The 16,424-nt window shown below is 45.4% G+C and overlaps 1 protein-coding gene across 3 annotated transcripts in view; it reads right to left on the bottom strand.

Annotated features, from left to right (window-relative positions):
- Positions 1-16,424, bottom strand: part of PTPRG (protein tyrosine phosphatase, receptor type, G) — a 775,476-nt gene that overhangs the window by 71,263 nt on the left and 687,789 nt on the right. For 2 of the 3 annotated variants that reach the window (XM_010851541.1, XM_010851538.1), the window contains 2 exons: positions 15,918-16,050; positions 5,022-5,108 (listed from right to left, as the gene is read on the bottom strand). In XM_010851541.1, coding sequence (XP_010849843.1) covers positions 5,022-5,108; positions 15,918-16,050 — 220 coding nt within the window. The remainder of the gene's footprint in view (positions 1-5,021; positions 5,109-15,917; positions 16,051-16,424) is intronic. The other variant, XM_010851540.1, reaches the window with a different exon arrangement.

Here is a 16,424-nt window from a genome sequence, read left to right on the forward strand (position 1 = left end):
ATACTGCATAGGAACCTGGAATATTAGGTCCATGAATCAAGGTAAATTGGAAGTGGTCAAACAGAAGAGGGCAAGAGTGAACATCGACATTATAGGAATCAAAGAACTAAAATGGACTGGAATGGGGGAGTTTAATTCATATGACCATTATATCCAACTACTGAGGGTAGGAATCCCTTAGAAGAAACAGAGTAGCCCTCAAAGTCAACAGAAGAGTCCAAAATGCAGTACTTGGATGCAATCTCAAAAATGACAAAATGATTTGTTTATTTCCAAGGCAAACCATTCAATATCACAGTAATCCAAGTCTATGCCCCAATCAATAATGCCAAAGAAGCTGAACGGTTCTATGATGACCTACAAGACCTTACAGAACTAACGCCCCAAAAAGGTCCTTTCATCATAGGGGACTGGAATGCAAAAGTAAGATGTCAAGAGATACCTGGATTAATGGTCAAGTTTGGCCTTGGAGTACAAAATGAAGCAGGGCAAAAGCTAACAGAGTTTTGCCAAGAGAATGCACTGGTCATAGCAAACACACTCTTCCAATAACACAAGAGGAGACTCTACACATGGTTATCACCAGATGGTCAATACCCAAATCAGACTGATTATATTCTTTGTAGCCAAAGATGGAGAAGCTCTATACAGTCAGCAAAAACAAGGCTGGGACCTGACTGTGGCTCAGATCATGAACTCCTTATTGCCAAATTCAGACTTAAATTGAAGAAAGTAGGCAACCACTAGACCATTCAAGTATGATCTAAATCAAATCCCTTATGATTATACAGTAGAAGTGACAAATAGATTCAAGGGATTAGATCTGATAGACAGTACCTGAAGAACTATGGACGGAGCTTCGTGACATTATACAGGAGGCAGTGATCAAGACCATCCCCAGGAAAAAAGGAATGCAAAAAGGCAAAGTAATTGTCTGAGATGGCCTTACAAATAGCTGAGAAAAGAAGAGAAGCTAAAGGCAAAGGAGAAAATGAAAGATATACCCATCTGAAAGCAGTGTTCCAAAGAATAGCAAGGAGAGATAAGAAAGCCTTCTTCAGTGATCAATGCAAAGAATAGAGGAAAACAATAGAATGGGAAAGACTAGAGATCTCTTCAAGAAAATCAGAGATACCAAGGGAACATGTCATGCAAAGATGGGCTCGATAAAGGACAGAAATGGTATGGACCTAACAGAAGCAGAAGATATTAACAAGAGGTGGCAAGAATACACAGAAGAACTGTACAAAAAAGATCTTAATGACCCATATAACCATGATGGTGTGATCACTCACTTAGAGCCAGGCATCCTGGAATGCGAAGTCAAGTGGGCCTTAGGAAGCACCGTAACGAACAAAGCTAGTGGAGGTGATGGAATTCCAGTTGAACTATTTCAAACCCTAAGAGATGGTGCTGTTAAAGTGCTGCACTCAATATGCCAGCAAATTTGGAAAACTCAGCAGTGGCCACAGGACTGGAAAAGGTCAGTTTTCACTCCAATCCCAAAGAAAGGCAGTGCCAAACTACTGCACAAACTAATGTTCAAACTACTGCACAACTGCACTCATCTCACACGCTAGCAAAGTAACGCTCAAAATTCCCCAAGCCAGGCTTCATCAATACGTGAACCATGAACTTCCAGATGTTCAATCTGGATTTAGAAAAGGCAGAGGAACCAGAGATCAAATTGCCAACATCTGTTGGATCACAGAAAAAGCAAGAGAGTTCCAAATAAACATCTACTGCTTTATTGACTACACCAAAGCCTTTGACTATGTGGATCACAGCAAACTGTGGGAAATTCTTCAAGAGATGGGAATACTAGACTACCTCACCTGCCTCCCGAGAAATCTGTACGCAGGTCAAGAAGCAACAGTTAGAACCACACATGCAACAATGGACTCATTCTAAACTGGGAAAGAAATATGTGAAAGCTATATATTGTCACCTGCTTATTTAACTTATACACAGAGTACATCATGCGAAATGCTGGGCTGAATGAAGCAGAAGCTGGAATCAAGATTGCTGGGAGAAATATCAATAACCTCAGATATGCAGATGATACCACCCTTATAGCAGAAAGTGAAGAGGATCTAAAGAGCCTCTTGATGAAAGTGAAAAAGGAGATGAAAACGCTGAAAACTAAGGTCATGGCATCCAGTCCCATCACTTCATGGCAAATAGATGGGGAAACAATGGAAACAGTGAGAGACTATTTTCCTGGGTTTGAAAATGTCTGCAGATGGTGACTACAACCATGAAATTAAAAGACACTTGTTCCTTGGAAGAAAAGCTATGACCAATCTAGACAGCATATTAAAAAGCAGAGACATTACTTTACTGACAAAGGTCCATGTAGTCAAAGCTATGGCTTTTCCACCACTACCTTGGCCACCTGATGTGAAGAACTGACTCATTGGAAAAGACCCTGATGCTGGGAAAGGTTGAAGGCAGGAGGAGAAGGGGACGACAGAGGATGAGATGGCTGGATGGCATCACTGACTCAATGGACATGAGTTCAAGCAAGCTTCGGGAGTTGGTGATGGTCAGGGAACCCTAGAGTGCTGCAGTCCATGGGGTCACAAAGATTCGGACACGACTGAGCAACAAAACTGAACTGTACTGAATGTTTACCTGTCTACAATGGGGCAGGAAGCAGGTGGGTGTTTGGGTGAAGAGACAGCAATCTCAGGGTAAATATAATTTTATACGTTTTGCTTTCTGAACCATGTCAATTATTACCTATTCCAAATTTAAACCTACAACTTGTTTGAAAAAGTAAATACTTGGATCTGATTTTTACTGCTTTTTCTTCTCCTTTCTGGAGGGTATCATCAGCAATGACTTCTTACAGCCTTGGTCCTGCATTGGTGATCGTGTCCACTCTGGGACTGCCTGGGGCCCTCTCACCACAAAGGAGGAGGGGGAGTGTTAAGGCCAGTGAGGTTATCAAAGGAGACAAGGTGGGAGCCAGAGGGGCCAATGAAAGGGCAGCTTCTTGCAGCAGCCTGGGAGAGAGAGAGTACGGTGCGGCGGCCAGAAGGAGGAAGAGCAGAGACATGCGGATCAGGTCAGTACGGGGCCCAGGTCTTCACCAGGGAGTGGTCAGCACAGCACGTGGGGGTGTGAGAAGGGTCATCGCTCAGGACTCAGAACACAAGAGGGGGCCGTCCCCACTGGGTCGCCTGAGCAGCGTGGCCCTAACAAAGAACTCAGAGCCTTGATCTCGTCTTCTAATGGTATAATAGACCTCACACAGTCAGCATTTTATACATATTACATTTACTCCTCACAACAACTCCACTACAAGGAACCATCACAGACCCATTTTCTGGAGGAGTCCATTGAGGCTCAGAGAGCTTAGGTAAGTAACTCAAGGTCATAGAGTCACAAAGAAGCAGAGCCGCAGTTAGAAGCTACGACTCCCTGAGCCAAGGTCTGTCTTAGCTGCTACACTATTAAAAAAAACAGTAAAGTCAAAACTATGATTCACAAGTAGGTGAATTCTATAAATACTTGCAGTTTCCCAAGATAGTCCTCAGGAAACTTGTAGACCTACATAAAACTATTCTTCCCCCAAGCTTCTGGCACTCAGAGGTAGAGAAGATACCAGAGGGACTGAACGCTTTATAGCAAAACACAGCCTCGCTAACGAGCCCACTTCCTCATTCGGGGCCACGTACAAAAATCAGAGCTAGAAAACAGTCCACACCTGGCTGTGGGACTGTGTCTGGAAAGGACTTAGAAACCGGATGGGCATTTACCTTTGTGCCATCCACAAGGTAATGACAGCTTTTTCAAGTGTCAAGAGTCAAAACTACATTATATTTATAATGAACTGGGCATGAAAGTTGGTCATTTAAGTGAGGTCCAAGGTCTTTCTCTTAAGACTAGATCTTTGAATCTAAAACTTATACAGAGGGGTTTCTATTTCAATTTTTACTCTTGAAGTGTTGAAAATGGGATTCAAAATTAAAGACTTCAATAAGGAAAAAGAGATGATAGAAAGAATTATTGCATTACCAGTTAGCAGTTACTGCCTTTCTCTAAAAGCCCCAAATTGCACCGTTCAGCTTAAAAGAAGATATATCACAGAATTTCTCATTAATCTTCCACAATTCTTATACTATACCTTCTTAGATCTCACAGCTATCCCCGATTATAGTGGGTGCATCAGCTACAATTTCATCTCATCATCTCTTTTACCCACAACCAATGGAGATAAATAAGTTCATGAAAAAAGTTGAATATCAATTCAATAAACTGGTTTGTTGAAAAGGAACAAGGGGCTACTCACAACGGAACATTGATTAGTGAATTACTCTAAGAGGCCATTTAATATTAAAGCATTAATTACCATCTTAAGTAGAGTTTGCCTAGATAAGCCTTACAGAAAGTTATTAAGGGCTTAGGTGTGGTGATTAAGATTATATAATCCTGACTTCTAAAGGTTTATTATAAATCTCTCCAGGACAATAATTTTTTCAAGTATTCAAGCCATCAAAAACTCTTGTATTTATTTGAATTTTAGCCTTCTTATGGAAAAAAAATGCTGTAATCCCATTTATTTCTCTCTTTTCTTCCGGCCCTTCTTCTTTAACTCATTGACAAATTTAGGTTTCTACAAAATACCTTTCACTCACAAGGCTAAATGCATGCATAAAGTGTTTTTAAAGCTCTCAAACATGCAAACATCTGAAATTTCAGAAAGAAAAGGGATGCAGCAGACATACAAACACATAAACATAAAATATCCCCATCCTAGAAATTAAAAACATCCCCCTCCAATGGCAAAATCAAGCACAGCAAGCACACAGGGGACATACTGGCATTGCTACCAGCTACCCGCCAGCCACACTGATGTTTGCAAGCCATCCTTTTGGGAGCTGGGGTACAACAGGTGAGTTTCAGCGCTGTGTTGTCCGGAGGGCTTGACTCCGCATGGCAACAGAACAAAAATCCGGCAAGCCAGTCCCGGCCAAAGAGACCCCCTCCCCACCTTCAGCTTGACTGCCCCTCACCTGCTCCCCTTCTCTCCTCTCTCCCCAGAAGAAGGCACTTCACGGAAACGTCTGGGAAAGCCCTTGGACTTTATTTTGTTACACCCTCTAAATGGACAAAAAACAGAAGAGAACAGGTGTAGAAGACAGTACTTTCAATCGGCCACCCCTCCCTCCCATTTCGCACAGACCAACCCCACCACTGGACCTCACTGGGGGCATGCTCCAAAGAGAAGGGTTTACCCACAAAGATTACTGGGCTTCTTAAGGTTTTTCAAAACTGAGGTAAGAAATGCAAAAAGGGAAATTCTGCTCTTAAAAAGCTGTCTTTAAGATACTAGAAATCTGTTATCACCCACAGTGTGATCAGAACATAAGGATACCACCGACCCAGTAACAGCTTCTGATGAGCCTCCCACCTTTGACAAGCTCCCCTGGCAAATAGGATGGCTTAAACCACCGCTGGGATAAACACAATTTGGCAGGAACAGGTTGGGTACCGTTTGAACCTCAGTTCTGCCACAAATTTCTCTGAAACTGGTGCTGTGCGACTGGTCTGGGGCTTGGTCTTTTCTCCATGCATGTCTCTCCTCTCTGGAAAGACACTTTGATTCACAATACAGGGGGTGGATTCACACGAGGGCAGCTCAGATACAGGCGGCTGGAGTGGGGTGGGGTGGGGTAGCAGTGGGCAAGTGACTGCGATACACTAGGTCTGACGTTTCATTTCCTCTTAATACTTAAATAAGCAGAGCGCTGGAGGCTTGGCTCTAGCATTTGAAAAGATGCACTGTGATCACCCTGAGAAGTGTTGCTTTAATTATATGTAATCCCCAAACCACCTGGGCTATAGGAGTTCGCATTGAAAGGATTTTGTATTCTTTCTCAACTCCATAGAACACTAGAGACTAACACCGATACGGAAACATTCTCCTTTTTGGAAGTTCTTCTTAATCTCATGCAGAACTCTGCATTCAGGACGTGATTTCAAAGAACACTTGTGAACTTCTGATTGTCTTGGTGGCTTCCTGCTTCTCAGAATGGACTTTCTCTAATGCGTAACTGTTGGTTTTTTCTTCTCCATCAATACAAGATTTCCTTTATGTTGATAATTAATAGCCTCGATGGTGGGTAAAAGTGCTTGGTGCTGAAACCAAATAAGGGCTAAGTCAAAACTTGGGAAAATGATTAAAAAGCAGTGGAGGGGGGAAGGTGCTATAATCCAGAATTTCTTGTCTCCCTCTATTGAGCACACTGTGGAATTGCAACAACTGTCCTCAAACCCTCTCTCTCACACACGCAGCGCGGCTACCAACATTAATCCCAGGCAATCACGAGTGTGTTGGGAGTGTTTTTGCAAATTTTCATAAAAACTTGAAATTTGCAGCTTCCTAAAATATTTAGACTTCTTCTCAACCCTTAGCCCTACTCTGAATTCTGCCAGACTCACTCTTTCAGGAATTTTGGAGCCGAGCCGGCTATCTCCGCAGTTTCTCCTCACACACAATCGCAGGCGCTTCAAACTCCCACCCTGTAAACTGACAACACTCCGCTGAGAAGCAAATGCTACAAAACTAATATCCCAAATAATCGAGGGGGCTACCTGAGAAACCCGACAAGACAGACCTCATCAACCCTGGGAGGGAGGACTCTTCATTCTGAGAAATCCAAAGAAAGGCACCGGTGATGTAGCAGACACTGAGTATGTCTAGCAGTTTCCCTTTCCTGCAAAGCCAACGTGGTTGAAAAATGGATCCATGCACTTCTTCACAGAATCAGTCCTGTCTCTTAAGTATCACAGTGCATAAACGGCAATCTTTAGCAGCGAGTCTCTCCCTGCTTTTGTCTAAGTGACTATGTGTTCCCTGGCTCCAAGAGCTTTAGCTGGCATCTCAGGGCCAACTCCACAGCAGGGGGGCCGGTTACTATGACAACGGATGGGTCTCCTGAATTCTGAAAGGGCCCTGAGTAGCCACTTGGGAAACAGTTATTGAGCAAAAAGTTGCCTGGGATCTGCCACGTGACCCAGATTCCCCTGCACACAGCTGTCCAGAGAAAAGAAAGAAAAAAAAAATAGGTGACTATCTTCAGGAACAGCTGGGGTCTCTAAAGGCTCCCTATCCCCATGCCTTTTAGCATCTCAGAGCAAGACACCACTGAGTCATTAGAAAAAAATCGTCAGAGCCAAGCCACGTTTTAGCATCAGGAAATGCACTTTCTTCTCCCGATTGGCTCCACACACTGTCAGGCTTTGAAGAGCTGCATTGCAACAATTATTCCTAATGATTACATTAAAACCTTCTTGAACTATGGCTACAGGTCCATGTTTTGGACAGAGATGAGTGACATGAGCAGTTACCAGATTATAAAAGAAAAAAATGATGCTTGGAATACAGGTGGCCCTGAGGGCAGTTTGTTTCGAAAATGATAAAGGTGATCACACAAAGCCATCAAAAATTATGACTTGGAAGCTTGCCTTTTTCCAGACTTGAGAAAAGTTGCGCATAAACCTATCCTTTGATCCTCATTCCCTCCCTCACGTGAGATGCAGAAGAGCAGCTCAGACTGACCCAGTGCCTTTGTACATGCCCCAGATTCCCTTAAAAAGAATCTGAGGCTGCCCATCAAAGTGGACTTTATTTTTACAACAAGGAAGTGTGTTTTTCCCCAAGGAGTACCAAATACAACAAGAACACATGCTGCTCTATCAGCTCACACAGATTTTCCTCCACTCTGAACATCTATCCTTCTCAGTTCTATGAAAATCAGAGCCAACCATCTCCTCCAAGAAGCCTTCCCTGACTCCCTTCTGCCCAGCTCTGACGATGGGCAAGTACCTCCGGGAGCACAGTTTCCTTTCATCACCACTGGCCTTGGGAATGCACGTACGAGGTCAGGGCAGAGATGGGCAGACTGGTGAGCAGGGGGCCACGGTCAGGTCTGTGCAGCCCACCAGTGCCATGAGAGAGTATGAGAACAGTGATCTCACACCTCAGTGTTTCTCATGAGAATCTAGACAGTGGGAGTTTTAGGCAAACTCTTCCCATTTTCAAAGTAATTCTCGTTTCTAAAAACAAGAGGTCAGCTACACAAAAACAGTAAAACAGGGCACCAGTTTGTAACCTCTACTTGGGACAACTGTTTTCTACCTGCTCATCTATTCTGTTAACCTACGCACTTTTTTTTTTTAATGTAACTATTTATTTATTTTTGGCTGTGCTGGGTGTCTCTGTTGCTACGTGGGCTTTTTCTTTAGTTGCAGCAAGCTGGAGCTGTATTCTACCTGTGGTGTGCAGGTTTCTTATTGCAGTGGCTTCTCTTGCTTCAGAGCAAGGGCCCTAGGGCATGTGGGCCTCAGTAGCTGCAAGACACGGGGTTGGGGTTCCCATCCCAACCCACTCAGTAGTTGGGGTTCCTGGGCTCAATAACTTTATTTATTGAGCACAGGCTCAATAACTGTGGTGCATGGGCTTAGTTGCTCCAAGGCATGTGGGATCTTCTTTGACTAAGGATCAAACCTGTGTCTCCTGCATTGGCAGGCGGATTCCTTAGCACAGAGCCACGAGGGAAGACCCCTTACACACTCCTTGAGACAGGACTTCTATCTTCTCACCATATCTCCAGTGCCTGACACAAACTAGATGTTTAAGAAATGTTTTCGAATAAATGAAGGGAGGAAGGAATACGTAAGCCACCTATAAAGGGTCTTTTAGGTGAACAAAACAAAACAAAGGCCTAGGTTTGAGTACAGCTGACCCTTGAACACGGAGATAAGGGTGCCAACATTTTGCACAGTCAAAAATCTGCATGCAATGCACTTGGCCCTCTGTATCCACAGTTCCTCGACATCTGTGATTCCCTGGATTCAACCAAACACCAGACTGCATAGTCCTGCAGTGTTGACTACTAGAAAAAACTCAAAGTCGATCCTTGCAGTTCAAACCTGCGTTGTTCAGAGGTCAACTGTAGGGACTTCCCTCGTGGTCCAGTGGTTAAGACTCCAGCCACACTTTCCCCTCAGGGAGCATGGGTTCAATCCCTGGTCAGGGAACTAAGAATTCACATGCTGCATGGCACAGCCAAAAAAATAAAACAAGGTCAATTGCACTTCTCAAAGGTACTAGCTTGTGATTCTAGGCAAGTCCATTCCCTTTGTGGACACTGTTTCCTTCAATGGGAAGGAAGGAACAGTCCCCAACACCATGGCCAACACCCGTGGCTGCTGTGAGGATTAAGTCAGGCCACTTTGCTTTGTGCTAATTCACCACTATTGGCTGCTGTGACTTATTATTATTGTGCTTATTATTATTTAATAATAATAATATTATTATTATCGTGACATTATTATCATGCTTCCTCCTCGCTAGCTTGTTCATAGTCATACACGGGAGGAATCATTGCTATTGCCCCAGCTCCTCTGTGACCTTCCTGGGATGGGGGTGGGAGACAAATGTCTAAGCCAAATCCAGTGATTGGAGAGCAGGCTTGGAAGCACCCGCTGCTAGAGCAGATGGGCGGAGAGCCTGCACACGGCTCACAGTGCTCTGAGCGTCACTGCTGCTACTGTGGAATCCAGGAGGGACCCGAGCTCTGCTAGGCACACGTGGTCAACCGTTCCTCCAGCAAGAAGGATGTCGGCATATGCCCACACTTGATCTCATGTGCATCTGTCTGTTTGCCAGAGCCTCTGTCATGCCAACTCAAACCCTGCACACATTTGCGGTTTATGTCCCTTCTTATTTATTACACTGTCTCCCCCTGAACATCTAGGAGAGAGAAAAATTGCAGTGTCAACAAAACACACTTGCTTTCACGAACAGCATTCTAAATGAGGAGGCACCGACAGAGGGCAAAACTGCTGGGAGTCTAAAGATGAGAGTAAAAAGAGAGACCTTTCTCCACCTGCCTATGAAGCTAAACTTATGTGGACTGATGTGCCGTGGAATTTACAGACGGCTCAGTTGTGTGCTCAAGAGGGATGTGGATTTCTCAGACCAGAAAGTGAAATCCTTCTACTACCAAACTTCAACCAACGGGGGTTACTTTTCACAATTCTCACTTAAGACTTTCTGGTTTGCTGTTTCGGAGTCTCTGTACTTAGCTCAGTTCTCTCTGAATCTGAGAAGAAAAGCTGTTTTACACTTCTGGAAAGTTCTCTTCCAAGCTACAATTATGGTCAATGAGACGCTCAATTTGTCATCAAGGTAAGATAGCACTGATTAGCTGGGACTAAGAATGGGACAGGAAGGTGGTATTACTCAGCATCACAATCTATTCTGCTTCTTAAACACCTGAAAATAGAGCCGGTCCTCAAGTTTTCTCCTTTGCGACTTTGGCAGACCCAAATCATAAGATCTTCTCAGATCTTTTCAACAAGCAAATGAGCTATAAAAACAGACTGTGGAAGGAAGAGAATGCCTCCAGACAAGCTACTCCTCATCTAGGCAAAATAATGTAACGATTCACATAGTGGGCAATGAAGGCCCCATGGACTGTAGCCCTCCAGGCTCCTCTGTCTGTGGGATTCTGCAGGCAAGAAGACGGAAGTGGGTTGCCATTTCCTACTGCAGGGGATCTTCCCGACTAGGGATTGAACCTGTATCTCTTGCATCTTCTGCATTGGCAGGCGGATTCTTTACCACTGTGCCACCTGAAGTCACATTGGCTGGGTTCAAATCCAGGAGATGAATGCTCTCACTTGTGATTTTACCAAGCCTCAGTTTTCTGATCTGCAAAATGGATGTAATAATTCCTAGGATTTGAATGTTTAATTAGGTGGCAACGCAATCCACATAGCACATGTGTGATTTGCTGAATATTCAGTAAGACACTTGGCTGTTTAGACCTTAAGATGTATGAAGCCGTTTCAGGGGTCAGACTTTCTTTGCTCATCGGAGAGAGAAGAGCTACCTTCAAAGCAATTTTCCTCAAGGTTACAGGAAAAAAAAAAAAATCTTCCTAATCCTGCGTTGTTCAAAGGTCAACTGTAGGGACTTCCCTCGTGGTCCTTCTAAGTGGACGCTAATGTCTTACTTACACGGTATTAAGCTATTCCATGGAATAAGGTAATAAACAAACAACGTGTGTGCCCTAGCATAAAGTCCTGTGTACAGCTCTTTCCCCAGCATCAGCCTTAAGGGATGCAAATCGCAAAGAAACCTTCTCCAAAATTTCCTCTTGTTTCTGAGTGGCAGCAGCTGGCTGCTCCCAATCTTTTCAGGAACGCCAGCACATTAGTGCCATATAAACAGCTTGTCTTGGTGAGACGGGGGCTAGAGCTCTCGGAATGTACTTTGTAGTCATTCAAGAGGTGCATTTTGTTACTGTCTGGAGGAACAGCGCCAAAATGGCACACTTTAAAAAGTACGGAATTGATTTCTCCTCCCTCATCTCAACAGCAACGACTACAGCTCTGCAGCGTCGCACGCTGACATGGGCTGCACTATTTAAAAGGCACACACAGGGCACCGCTTGTAAAAGGAGGCACGATTTTCCTCGAGTTTATCCTTATTAGCCGCCCCACCACTCTATTCCTTGTCCCCAAATGCCCTGCATGCTTATTTCTAGCTTTGCAGCAACTTTTGCGTTGTTAGGGATTTGACTACATCTCTTCAAGGCGGACCCTGGCAAGGACAATTTGAGAGAGAGCTACTAGTAACATCTCAGCCAACCATGTTTCAAAACAAATTTCTCCCACAAACCCATGTTGATACCTGTAAAAATACTGCTCAGATAGTCCCCAATGGACCTCTGTACACCTTCCAGTGGACAAAAACATATGAGGTCTCCACCTGTACTTTTTGCTGGTTTAGTCACTAAGTTGTGGTCTGACTCTTTGAGACTCCATGCCCAACAGGCTCCTCTGTCCATGGGATTTCTCAGGCAAGAATACTAGAGTGGGAAGCTATCTCCTTCTCCAGGGGATCTTCCCGACCCAGGGATGCAACTGACATCTCCCGTGCCTCCTGCGCTGCACGTGGGCTCTTTACCACTGAGCCACCTGGGCTTCCCATCCTCTATTTTTCAGTTTTAGCCAAATGTAACAAAACTAGTATTTGGCCTCCAAAGGTGTCCTTTTCAAGAAACCCAATAATACTCAACCCAATAATGCCAACATTTGAGGACACTTCTGGTGGTGCTCCATGAATACCAGCGTACGCTCCCACTTCTCCCGGGTCCTTGGGGCTGTGTGACCATGTCTGGCCAATGGGAGTGAAGGGTTACACTTCTGGGCCATGCAGTTCAGCCTCAGTGAACACGCAGAAACCACAGCAATAGCTGCGAACACTCAGTCCTCGGTTATGGAAACCGCCACCATGGAGAGTTGGTTTGAAACCTCAGCGTCAGGCCTGTCACCTGAGGAAACACTCCAGGAGGTTCTGATCTGCTTGTGTGCTCTACTTATGTCAAGGCTGCTTGCCAACCATCTGCTCTCACGGTGCCTCAAAGGCAGGAGAGGAGCACTATTGTTTTAGCTTCAAAACCACATCGCTAGAGGGGAACACCCATTCCCTTCAGCATGTATGCATTTTCTCTGTGTACTCTGCCAACACATCTCTCTTTCACGTTAATAATAAAGAAAAAATATTTGAAAAAAGAAAAAAAAAAAGATCTTTGTTCCCTCTAGGTGTTCTCATGTTTGGTCAACTCATCTGTCCTGATGCTAATTCAATTTCACTTTGTTTGTTCTGAAAGAAGTTTCTCCTTGGCACTCATTCCTGTGTACTGGCATGTTAGGAGTTTGGTAAAAACTCACAGGCAGGGCTTCCCTGGTGGTTCAGTGGTAAAGAATCTGCCTGTCAGTGCAGGACAACGGGTCTGATCCCTGATCTGGGAAGATCCCACGTGCTGCGGAGCAACTAAGCCCGTGCACCCCAACTACTGAGCCAGTGCTCTAGAGCCTGGGAACCACGACTCAGTCCATGTGCTGCAACCACTGAAGCCTGCGTGCTCTAGAGCTTGTGCTCCATAAGAGAAGCCTCTGAACTGCAACTGGAGAGTGACCCCCAGCAGCTGCAACAAAAGAAATGCCCACACAGCAGCAAAGACCCAGCACAGCCAAAAGTAAATAAATAACATTGTTAAAAAAACAACAAAAAACAAAAAAACGCCCTCCAAAACAACAAGAAACACGTCGACTCATAGGCAGTACCTACTGAAGGAGGTGCAAACCTCTCGTTACTTTAAACCAAGCTTTGAATATACACAGATAATATGTTTATCAGCTTCTCTAGTGGCTCAGATGATAAAGAATCTGCCTGCAGTGCAGGAGACCTGGGTTTGATCCCTGGGTCAGGAAGATCCCCTGAAGAAGGGAACGATAACTGTCTTCAGTATTCTTTCCTGGAGAATCCCACGGAGAGAGGAAACTGGCAGGCTATAGTCCATGGGGTCACAAAGAGTTGGATGCGACTGAGCAACTAATAGTAACTAACATGTAAATAACATGTACAAAACATTATAAACATACTTTAAACGTGAAATAATAATATATTATTCAATACGAATGCAATTCAGACTCACTGAGTTTTTCAAAAGTATACACAGTATGAATTTCTCATGGGGAAATACATCTTGAATGGAAGGACCGTAAAAGCTCTCTTGATGACACTGCACAGCCCCTTCCTGTAAGCAGCTTGCTATCAACATGTCTGTCTGGTCAGCCTGGTATCCACATCTGCTTGACCAAATAGCCATGGTCCTCAGTGGCCAGCATGACCCTTATCAGGGAGGCAGAGAACCAAGGTGGGCCAAGCAGAAATAACACTGAGGTTTGTGCTAGAACTACTGGGAACAGGAACTTTTTCACACTGGAGCTGGTAGGGTTACCAAGCCTGGGGCAGCAGTGGGTCCTCTCCGCTCCTTCCTGCTGAGAGTCTGCAACTAAAACCACACAGCACCAAGCAGAGAAAAGAGGAGGGCGTGCAGACCTTTCGTTACCTCCAGTTGCTCAGTTTAACCCATGTTAGGCAGCCTCCGATGTACCAATCAGTGGGCTCCAGACAATATCTGTTTGAAAACCAATATGTCCCGAAGAAAGGGTGACAGGGACATGAGTCTAGTGTTCCGAGGCTCACCCTGAAACACAACGTCAGCTATCACCTAGCTGGTCTATAGCGCGAACAGCACCGTGGTTACCCTTAGACACCAGCTGAAGCTCTCAGATGAACCCTTCCTTATTCCCTTGACCTTTCCGATTGAGAACAGACCCAGGGACACCATCTGTTCACAGATTGTGTTGATCCCACCTTCAGGATGTATCTACAGTCCATCAGGACACAACCTGCACGGCTGCCCTCATCCGAGCCAGCATCACTCCTTGGACAAGTCCACAGTCTCCTAGCTGGTCTCTCTGCCTCTGCCCTGGCTCCTTTTCAGTGTTCTTTGCAACACAGCCAAGGAATCCTGATCACAACACTTCTCTACCAAACACTCCTTCTGTCATGGTAAAAGGCAATGTGTTCCAGTGGTCTGGAGTGTTCACAAAGCTGTACATGAGCCAACTCCCCTTTATCCTGTTTCTTCCTGATACCCTTTCCTACATTCTCTCCCCCATACTCACCTGCTCCAGCCACAGCTCTTGGCTCTTCCTGGAACACAGCAGGAACATTCCTGCCTCAGAGCCTTTACACATGCAATTTCCTCTGCTTGGAACCTGCCCCAGATGGAGCCCTTTTGACTCCTTTGGACAAATACCCCTTACCAGGTAGGCCTTCTTTAACCACTCTGAGGGCTTCCCAGGTGGCTCAGTGGTAAAGAACCCGCCTGCCAAGAGGAGATGAAGGTTTGATCCCTGGGTTGGGAAGATCCCCTGGAGAAGGAAAAGTGCAACCCACTCCAGTATTCTTGCCTGGGAAATCCCATGGACAGAGGAGCCTGGAGGGTTACAGTCATGGGCTCGCAACGAGTCAGAGATGACCTAGCAACCAAGCAACAACCACCACCACCACTCTGACCACTGTGACCATTCACCCTAAAGCCTCAGCATTCCCCTCCACCTTCCAGACTGACTTTTTTCATTGTACACTTAATATCATCTTGTTTGCTTTATTTATTCCCTGTCTCCTCTCCTAAAATGTGAGCTCCATGAGAGGAGAGTGGCACACAACAGGGGCTCAAAATTCATCGAATGAATGGAAAGAAGGGAGGGAAACATGACGCCTGTTCATTACTGATGAAGCTTGTTAAAGGGCAGAAGCTTCCTACATCAGTTTGAGAGGTGAAGCCTGCCAGGGCAACCAAGTGGGCCAGCCTATCTCACTCAGTTAAACTGGCTGACAGTGTGGAGCTGAAAAAGACAACTTTTAAATAGAAGCTTCAAATAGGCTTCCCTCGGGAAGCAGTGAGAACCAGTTCAAGGATGATGTTAGTATAAGGATGACTTACCATCAGCCATCTTTATCTTATGTGTATTAAATGCCACAGAATATGATAAATGTTCTATCATTGAATTTTCAGTAAAAGGCTATGAAGAAAATTTTAAGGTCAAGAGGAGCTATTATGTGGTTCTGACAAAGTGGAGCATGGTCTCAGAGAAACTGGGAAAGCTCGGAAACTTATTAACTCATTCTGCAGGTTCAGAAACTAAAGCTCAAAGTGAGAAATGGGAATTGTAGCCACCAAGTAGCAGAGCTGGTACTTGAACTCGCCATCTCCCTGATTTTTGAGCAAAAGCCTCTCTGGCACTGAATTCTAGGAGCTCATCATGGGTGCTTTAATCTCAACAGTGGCTCTGTATCTCCAGTTGCTTGCAGATAAAGCGGGTCTCCCAGATGGTAACACAAGAAGTACCGCAGCCACCTTACCTTTCTAAGTGAAGAGGCCGTGGGCATGCCCTCCCCTTGCGTAAGCCCCCTTTACTGGGCACGTGCTGCCAGCGGAACCCGAGCCGCACGCCAGGGCTGCCTGGCGACTCACCTCCAGTAAACGAGCACAGCAATGAGAAGGATGAGGCACACGAAGGTCAAGGCTGACACCACAATCAGAGGGATGATCCACTCCATCCTCCCTGGGGAAGGCCGGCTTATCATCCCAGAGGTGTTCTTCTCAGCTGCAAAGAGAAACCGTGCCAGTTAGAGGGCAGAGGCGAGCCGAGCGCAGGAGCCAGGGGAGCCTGAGTGTGCCAGAGAACTCTGCCCCACTTTTGGGTGGTTTCTGGAGAACGGGGCTGCCCGGTGATGAGGGGCAAACCACTGTCCTCGCCGTTTCCTGGGGAGTCCCAAGCCAAGCGGGGCCTGTTCTGCAGGATGCACCCCATAGTCACCAGTGGGATGGGTTTGAAGATAAGAGATCAAGATGTTTTTGAAAAGACTTCAGCTGATGCCAGAGACCCAGCCTCGTTCTGAGAACACTACTGACCCTGAGTGGCCTCTGGATATACTGAAGAAATGTGCTCGGGTCTGAAAGGAGCACTGAGCCCGCTTC

Source organism: Bison bison, unplaced genomic scaffold (assembly GCF_000754665.1).
Source record: "Bison bison bison isolate TAMUID 2011002044 unplaced genomic scaffold, Bison_UMD1.0 scf7180017864304, whole genome shotgun sequence".
NCBI classification, from domain to species: domain Eukaryota; kingdom Metazoa; phylum Chordata; class Mammalia; order Artiodactyla; family Bovidae; genus Bison; species Bison bison.